At 45.3% G+C, this 9671-nt stretch overlaps 1 protein-coding gene across 1 annotated transcript; it reads right to left on the bottom strand.

The window, feature by feature from the left end:
• Positions 1-962: 962 nt before the first annotated feature.
• DDX51 (DEAD-box helicase 51) lies at positions 963-9669 on the bottom strand (the record flags this gene model as incomplete). Its single annotated transcript, XM_029963280.1, has 15 exons — positions 963-1519; positions 2362-2496; positions 2711-2774; positions 3040-3141; positions 4041-4157; positions 4245-4360; positions 4988-5186; positions 6041-6186; positions 6559-6667; positions 7205-7311; positions 7483-7554; positions 7894-8039; positions 8717-8867; positions 8972-9216; positions 9606-9669. Coding segments are annotated over 15 exons (1800 nt in total), but the record flags the coding sequence as incomplete, so codon positions are not given.
• Between the last annotated feature and the right edge of the window lie 2 nt (positions 9670-9671).

The raw sequence follows: 9671 nt of genomic DNA, 5'->3' as shown, positions 1-9671 counted from the left end.
GTGTGAGCAGCACCCGCCTGCGCCGGGTCCGCCCCGGGGCGGAGCGCAGCTCCCCCGCTCCGGCCGCTCGGGGCAGGGCCGTGCCGGGGGCTCACAGGACAGCGGTGACGGCACTTTTTGGAGCAAAGTTTCAACCGGGCTCTGCCACCTCACATCTGATCTCTGGCTTGTCCTAATAACTGCCCTTAATCCCTTAATGATAAGGAAACCGCAAGGCTGACTGGGCGTGGGTGCTCAAGAGGCAGATCCTGGGTTTGCCCCGTGGGAGCTCGCAGTTCTTGCACAAGAGGACTTTCCATTCCTGCGATTCCATCACCAGCCAAGACACCCGTGCTGTGGAAAAACAACTGGAGAGTGAGCAGTCACGCAACAGGAAAACACACATTGACTCACTGCTATAAACCAAACCCACACTGGTCCTATCTTCACAAGATTCAACCACCCTTCCCAACACCCATCCCTTCAAGATTCCCAGCCCTTCATTTTGCTTCAGGAATGTTTTGGTGATGCTGGTGTACATATATTTCGCCTTACACAACAATAAGGCAGAGCTGGAGCCTTTCCTCCTGAAGGAAAAGCAACCCATGGAGGGTAGTTGCAGGCTGCAGCTACGTGGCAGCTCTAAGCCCTCTGCCGGGACAGCTAAAAATACCAGTGGCATGTGTCAAATACAGATTTATGGCTTGCAGTGACACTACCTGGCTCTAGGACATTCATATTAGACATCAGACATTTCAGTCTGCATTAACACCAGCCTAACACTTAATAATACCTGCTGTTGCCACTGGTACAGAACGCTGGAAGGAAACAACGTTCCTTCCAAAGTTCTGTCCTTTCTTGGAAGCCAAGGACAAGGCAAAAGACTATAACAGTGAAAAATCCCTTCAACAATATCTCCATCCCTAATCATGAAATATCCCAACTTGGAAGGGACCCACAAGGATCATCAAGTCCAACTCCTGAGCCCCGGAATCTTTTATTAGACACTGTTTTAAAAATATATATATATATAGTATTTATTTAAAAGTTGCAGTCACTTCATCCTAGAGCAGCTTTTCAAACACTTCTGCTACAGGCACTGTACAGGTGTTTATGCATTTGCAGACACAGCTGCTTGTGCAGTAAGACAGAACCATTAGTTGTTCCAGGGCAGAAGGGCCCAGCCCTCACCGTTGGAGGACAGCAGTTCCATCAGGCCCATGCTCAGGAGCTGGTGGCAGTTCTACACATGCCAGCAGGATACAATGCAAAGTCCTCTTCCAGATATTTGTATTCCAAATTTTATCTTTTTTTTTTTTCAACTCTGTTTCCAATGTCCTTGAAAGAGGAACAAGGCTGGTAACACCTTCAGCTATGATAAGGTTGAGGAGCCAACCACTGAGGCCTGTTCTGAGACCACGACTGAGCGTTACTGTGCTGGGGATGAGTCCATGTCCTGTCCCACTCAGGGGCTTCAGAGCCACGAAACACGACCATCTCAGCTTCCATTCCTTCAGGCTCGTTTCTGTGCTCGCTCATTCTGTTCAAAATTAAAGTTGAGAAGGTGACTGAAGATGTCCCTGTCTCAGGGTCACACAGAAGGGACTTCAGGGAGCAATGGGACAATTTAATAATCTTTTCTTCCCCAGTTCTCAAACATTCCTAGTCTAGAACTCTAAATCATAATTTTTTGAGGATAGACATTTATCAGGAGTTCTCAAATGAGAGAGCAGAACACTTGCCCAAATCATGCAGCACAAGGTCTATTATGGATTCCTAGTCCACCCATCTGGCACAGTAAATGCTACCCTGCTTTTGTCTGAAAGCTCTCAACCTTCCCATTGGTGTATAAAGAAGGGCCTGCAGATAATGCTTTCCTGGTTTGGGATACCCAACTCTAGTCAGCATAGCTGTACAGTACAGTCCTAAACTCTGTAATGACGAAAAGTTGAATCTCTGCTTTTCATTTGCAGTACACTGGGTAGCTGCCAAAATCCCAGCTCCAGAGGTAAACAGAAAGGCAGAATAGAAAAAAACCACCACAAATCATAGAGTTGTTTTGGTTGGAAAAGACCCTTGAGACAATTGAGTCCAAGCATTAACCCAGCACTGCCAAACCTACCACCATGTCTCCAAGTCTACATGTCTTTTAAATCCCTCCAGGGATGCTGCCCACCTTTAAGAGAAAACCTCTTCCTCCTCTCCCCAGCCTTTCTGAGTATTCCATAATGATGCACCCACAATGCTGCCTTCACACTGAGATGGAATTGTCTCAGTCAGAGGAAAGGATCCTGGACACTAATACTTGTGCTAAGCATGAATTGCAGTAAACTGCACAAGCTGTAGTTTTGATTTTTTTATTTTATTCCCTGACTCAATTACCTTGACTGTCTTCTCCAGCTTACACAGAGCTGCCTCATATTGCTGCACCAAAGGCTTTAATGCTTTGCCCTTCATGGGGTGTTTCTGTATGTCTCGGATGCCGGCGTCCCTCAACATCCGCAGAAACCGACGTTCCTGCACAACAAAACAGACATAGGTGATGAGACACTCCACTGCCCATCAGCTAGAAAATGAGCACATTTTGGAACATGTTGCCTAGTCAGGAAATAATCGAAGTTTCTGTGCACAAAGCTCAGCTGACTGGAAAAGGTGGGCAGTAGTATGAACTTTATCTTCCTTATGCCCCTGCATGCATCCTTATCAAATGAACCCCACACCAAAGACATACCTGAATTCTAAGGACCAAGCTGAAGGCAACACCCACTTTTCCTGCACGAGCTGTTCTTCCAACCCTGGAAACAGAAAAAGTAGCTTCAAGTCAGTTTGAGCCCCACAGTCACTGCCATTATCAGCTCCAAGAGTCTGATTCTGAAACTCTTCACATTGAAGCAAGTCTGATTCCAAGCAACGCTATGGGCTTAATTTTTATTCGAAAGCTATTTGCATGTTAAAGTTAAAAGAAAAACTAAAAGTCCTTTTAAGTGCATGCCACCTTTGCTAAACATTTCAAAGCAAACCAAGCTCAAGACACCTCCCTGTTGTTCCTGGCTGCCTTACCGGTGAACGTACGTCCTGATGAACTGTGGCGCATCATAATTTATTACATAATTCACTCCTTTAACGTCAATCCCTCGTGCAGTGGCATCTGTGCTGATCAACCTGGTTGTAAATGTACATACAGTTATTTTCAGGCAACATCTCTGGTACTATACACACAAGTGAAACACAGCACAGTTCTTGCTGATCTCTGTTCAAACTGGTCAGCCAGCCCCTGTCCCTGAGTGTGGCAGGAGCACTGTAGTCACTCCTCACTGTCACTGGTATTACTAGCTTCTCACAGACTTCCAAGCATCACTACAGCCTGTCACCCTCTGTTACGCATGAAAAACTACTGGGTGTTTCCAGGTTCTCCAAGCATGGAACACTAAGCCTGACAGCTCCCAGTGCACTGGAGGTTACAAACCTCTAAGGTATCTGAACATTCCATAAAGGCACTCAATGCAGAGAGCAAGGTGAGAAATTCCAGTAGTCGAGGTTTGGATGAAAAGGAAACCCAGAAAATCAGTATTTACCTTCTTCTCAGAGACATTCCACAGATACAATCTCATACAGCTACCAAAATCACAATGTAAATCAAACACTTGGATAGAAGTAAAGCTGTACGCCAGTCTGAGCAGGGACTGCTTTGGTAGGAAGCACTAACACTGTATATAGTTCAAGCACCAATATCCACTTCCTTCCTAACAAGCACCAGATGCCCAGCACACACAATAAACTTCAGATTTGCAGACCTGTGTGTTTTGGGCAACTCTGAACAGGCAGTTACATTTACTGCTTGCCATGAAATAACACACAGAAATTCAGATTGCAGCTAGATTAGAATATGCAGGATAAACAATTCAAAGCCACAAGTCCAAGTCTCACACCCATTCTGCCACAGACTCCTGCACGCTGTTTTAGAGGACCCTGTGTAGCTGTGTCCTTGGTTCTGCCTAGTTTTTCTCACTGAAAACAGCCTATGTTGGAAGACATGCAGGAAAGTCATTCAAGATGCTCACAGTTGTATTTTTCCTTGTTCAAACTCCCTTATGGTTCTCTGTCTCTCACTTGGAGACAACCGAGAAGAAAACTCAGCCACTGTGACTCCACCAAAGGCTTGAACCAGCAGGAACAACCTGCAGGGAAAGGGGAAACAGTCACTTCCTTGCCTCTGTAACAACACTTGACAGGTACCTACGACAGTGATCTCATTCTCTACTCACCTGTGAGAAGCTTCCCTGGAGTTGGTGAAGCACAACACGCGGGTGAACTTCATTGTCAGCATGAAGTACAAGAGGAGCAAAGGCTTGGAATTCAGGTCACAGGGCACGTAACATTGCTGCAGTCCACAGGGAAGGAGTTCAGAGAGAAAAGTTACTTCTTGCCAAGACTATTTGCCCTGAAACCCACTACCTGTCCATGACTTACACAGGCTTGGATGTTTTAAAACTGACTAATAGCAGCAAAACCAGACCCCACAGTGCCACCCCCTTTAGAATAAATCACAGTTACAGGCTGGCAGGATACAAAACAAGTGGAGACAGGAGACCTGAGTTGTTCTTACTTCTCCACAGCAAGTAACAACATGCACTGCCTTCCTGTCTACAGGTTGGCCTGTATCTGCATGCCTTGAAATGCACGTTATACATATGGACAATTGATAAGTGCTACTACATTATTATTATTTCACATTTCCACTCCTCGTTGCTGGTAAAACTTAATTCCACATGAAGAGATATTAATTAAAAACAAAAAAATCCAGTCTTAAACAAATGAACATTAAGTAATGAGAAAACAAAATCACAAAGATAGAGCTCTCTGGGTCGTAAATACTCCCAAAGCCACTTTTGCCCAGCACCTCTGTAGTGCAGGAAAACACAGACATTTTACAGTAAAACCATAACCAGATACTCTAGAATTAAACAAATCTTCAACCATAACTTATTCAAGAGAATGAACACCATACCGATAGCCCCTCGGGGAGTGTGTATTTATTATTAGCATCTTGTTCAGTTTCTGTTCCATCTCCAAGTGTTTTTGTCTCAGAATAGACAGATGTGAAGAGGCGTGGCTGGAATAAGTCCAGCTGCTGTAGTTTCTCTGGGTCCTGGGTCAGTGTGGCTGAAAACAGCAGCTTCTGTAAGGGTATCTGAGGAGAGCAGGAGCTGAAAGAAACAGCACACGGAAACCAGGCTTTGAGGATGGGGCAAAGGAGCTCCACCACAAGTGCCTTCAGATGATGTTATAAAGGGAAGCAATTAACTCTCTTTGATGCTCTTTTCTTGCTCTGGGCCTTTCCTGTAGGCTCTTTTCCAGCCTTGTTTTATGGTGGAGTTCACAGACAGAACTGATCAGTGCCCTCAACCTGCAGGAATCTGTTACTCCTGCACACATCCCTGCACCCTGGTTACCCGTGTGCTCATTCTAGTCACGTCCTTCCTTGGCCACTGATCCCAGTTAGGGGAATCTGTTACTCCTGCACACATCCCTGCACCCTGGTTACCCGTGTGCTCATTCTAGTCACGTCCTTCCTTGGCCACTGATCCCAGTTAGGGGAATCTGTTACTCCTGCACACATCCCTGCACCCTGGTTACCCGTGTGCTCATTCTAGTCACGTCCTTCCTTGGCCACTGATCCCAGTTTCTGACACATCTCTACCACTGCTGTATGAAAACAGCAGCTGCAGATAATTAATTGCAAGAGTTTTCCTCCAAATCCATTACTCAGCTTTGCTGGAGGGCATTACTACAGTTATTGTGCAAATGAATCACAGATTTGCAATATTTGTACATTCTTTTGATGCTCCTTTAGTCTAAATAAGGAAAGCTTGGAGAATACAATACTTAGTCTAAAAGACATTTTCTAGCATCAGCTGTTCACTGACTTACTTTGGTAGACACTTTTCTAGACATTTTCAGAGGAAAGGGACTTTGATAGGGAGGTACTGTGGAGCAGGACAGTGACACCCAGAGTTGGTGTCCATGCTATCAGCTCAAAGAAATGCATTCTGCAACTCACCTGGCTGCTGTTATAGGCCCTGGTTTGGTCCTCTGAAAAAGCACGTTGGAGCCAGAGTCATCTTCTACCTGGAATGCAGCTTTGACAATTTGGTTCAGACAGTTCTGGTGCATGTCATCGATCATCCGGTCTGCTTCATCTATGATCTGAATTCACAAGGATGAAAAACACCCCTTGTTAAATACTGGGAGGTTTTGATTTTCCTTTTTTTTATCTGTAACAATGAGCCAGAATGTAAGATAAGGGAAGCTTCTAGTCAGTAGAATTGCTTTCTCTGCCCCTCCTTACTCTGAGTTTGCAAAAGGCCAAGAGAGAAGGGGAAGTGGGTGGATGCTTGGGTGTCACGAGCTGGAATAAAACATCTGATCCTGTGACTGCTGCCTTTGGAATCTGGAGCATAGACAGGCCCACACAACAGTTCCAACGGAGATGTGTTTATGTTCCATGCAAGAAGAAAGCAGGAATTACAGCTGTAACAGGCAATGCCCTCAGATGGGAGAGCCATGGAGCCAACTCACCAGGAAGCGAAGCTGTGTCAGGCTGAAGCCCGGGGTCTGCCTGATGTGGTCTGTGAGCCGCCCTGGCGTGGCCACAACAATGTCAGCCAGGCTGCAGTAACCCGTCACTCTGAAAGGACAAGCAGCCCACGAGTAAGTGTCTCTCTTCACCACAAAGCACATAGAAGAGATCCTTGGTCAGCAGACCTTAAGGTTTTCCTATCACTCAATTAACTGAGAAACCATAAAATTCAAATATGCACTTGAGTTGGGAGAGCACGTGGAGGCAGTGCTGGACACCAGACCCCAGTCTGCACTGAACTGCCTCATTTTAAACAGAAAGTGTCGTTCTCCATTGCTCTTAAAAAAAGCTTAATTGCAGCAGAATCCCACACAGTCACTTGTACCTGTGGGCATAAGGTAAACATTTGCATTTTATTCAGCTGGTGAAGATTCCCAAAAATCTAGTAAAACAACAGTCACAAAAAAGGGGCAGTAGCAGGCACTATGACAATGACAGAAACACCAGTGTCCAGCACATAAACCAACTATCCAAAATTGTGATAGCATGATGGTGTGCTGCAATAGCCTGTGTTTTGAACCCTGTACCATGAGATTAATTAGTTTACAATCTCTATAAACCTTATCAAAATACCTTTTAACCTACTTTTTCTGGACAAGCATCTCCTGCTCCTTTGCAAAAGATTTCTGGCCAGTAATCAAAACGACCTTCAGACCTGTCCCATCAGTGTAAACGTTGAACACTTTACTCACCTGCAAAGAGATGAGCTTTGTCAGCTGCCAGAGAAACACTTGCCATTACAGTAACAACATCAAACCCACTGATGGCTCTTCCACAGGCTTCACAGAACAGCCAAAGAACTGGCTGCACCAGCCTGTCCCTCGGCCCAGTTCTGCTCAGAGAGACAGTGAAGAGCCACATACCTGTTGTGCCAGTTCTTTGGTGGGCAGAACAACCAGAGCTCGCACGTGGCAAACCACTCGATCTAACAGAACCTGCCAAAACAAAGGCCAAATGAGTGCCTGAAAGCAGTGGGGAGAGAATGGGGTTCTTGTACCTAACCTAGTTAGAAGAGGTGGGCTTGACACATCCTCAGAGTTTTATGTTTCCCTTTTTCTCCCTCCACCTTCCCAACTCCTCATGCTGTGCCTCCTGTCTGAGGAAAGGAGTGGGATGCTGACATGAGGCTCCCTCAGACAGCTCTGAGCTAAAAATCCTGCTGCCTTATGTCCACGAATTCCTTGGCTTTTTAACATACTTCTGAGCTGCGGTTTCGCTTGAACAAAAGCAACCCCAGCAATTTCCCTGCAGATACTTCCCTGGGGTGAACTCACCTGGACAATGGGTATGACGAACGCCAGGGTTTTCCCACTGCCCGTGGGTGCTGAGACACAGATGTCCTTGGGGCAGTATCCCCCCCGCCCCATCAGGTACCCATTGGAGGCACTCTGGAGAATGGCAGGAATCACCTCTGCCTGAACTGAGCAAAACCAGAAACAAACACAAAGTACACCGTTAATGACCTCGCTCATACCCTTAAAATGTTATATGAAAGCATTGTTTAAGTGAGAAGACACATGCTGGCTTCCCAACACAACCCTGACAGGCCTCTGACACAGCCTAGGCCTCCAGGCTCAGCTGGACCAAGCAGTTGACTGAAGGTCACCCTCCTACCCTCATCCTTGCTTCCAGCTGTGCTTTCTTATTTAAGAGCTGGCATTTATTGTACTTGTTTGCAAAACCAGTAAAATAATGGAAAATCAACAATTATTTTTTTTGTTTGAATGTTTTTCTGGTACTTTATTGAGTTGAACGAGTTCCCAGAGAGCTGTGATCAGTAGCAGACATGGTGGAAAAGTAAGGAGCTAAAACACATGCTTGGCATAAGGAGGAAAAATGTGAGGACACAAGTAAGACTTCCCTCTTTGGGCAGCTCTGAGCCATTACTTCAAGCTTTATCTATGAGTAGATAATAGACTTTTACTCAGCTTAGATAAAGCTTTGAAAATGAAGTGTTAAAGCTGATGCAATCACTTACATGCATTAAACTTGGCTTTGTCCCATGTTTTACTTCACTGACTACACAAAATACTCAGCACCAGACTGCAGGAACTCAGCAAATCAGTTCAGAAAGGAACAAAAGCACTGTCAAAGTACCTGGAAAAAAGGACTCTATCCCATTCATCTGCAGCTTTTTCAGCAGGCGGGGATGGATTCCTGGGACATCTCTGATTGGGCACAGATTATCTTTGATACGTTTCTGCACTCGTTTGGGTTGAGCAAGCCACTGTGGCAAAAAGGGCTGAACCTGAGGAGAGGGAAAGGAGAATATGGCAATGCCATACGTAAAATAAACCTGTAAGATGCATGTTCCCTCCTGACCACCGTCACAATCCCATCAAGCTCATGTACCTTCTGCACTGGCTTTCTGTCGTAGTCTCCAAGAATTGTCAAACTGGAGGGTGGATAATTTGCCTCTTCCTCAGAGGCTGCTAAGGAAAGCTCCTCCTTTGTGCTCTGATTTTCTTTAGTTCTTTCACTCTTCTCTTTCTTCCCTGTTTCGTCTCCTTCTGTTTCCTCATCTGTCGTCTTCCTTTTAGAAGACTTACTTTTAACATTGTTTCCATTTTCCTGTTGTTCCACGTCTTCTTCAGAACCTGGAATGTGGATACCAGGAATGCAGAGCCACAGGTCAGAATGTGTTACACAAAAGGGATGCAGGCAACATTTTACAATGTAGGACTTAAGCAACAACTTGCAAGCTCCTCTTTTTTCCTAAATCCAAGTGCAAAAGCCAAACATTTCCTTGTTGTATGGAGGCAACAAGACTGAGGTGACATATTTCCCTCCTCCCCTTACACTAAATTAATCCTCAAAGTTTGCAATATTGGGCTTTCCACTAAAAAATAAGAACTACTTTGGGAACATATTAAGCAAAGGAAAACCAAATCAGGTAAATTGGGTAAGGTACTCAAAGAGCAACTCATGTCCATTTTTCCGTGGAGAATTGTCAACCACAGTGAAATGAAATCCTACAGCCTGTTACCTGCTTCAGTCCTCTCCCGCTGCACTTTCGACTTTCTTCTTCTTTCTTTCTTCTTCTTCACGGGGC

Source organism: Manacus vitellinus, unplaced genomic scaffold (genome assembly GCF_001715985.3).
Source record: "Manacus vitellinus isolate BGI_N305 unplaced genomic scaffold, ASM171598v3 scaffold_58_pilon, whole genome shotgun sequence".
NCBI lineage: Eukaryota > Metazoa > Chordata > Aves > Passeriformes > Pipridae > Manacus > Manacus vitellinus.
Note: the sequence above shows the minus strand (reverse complement) of the source record. Positions and strands in the feature narration are given on the sequence as shown.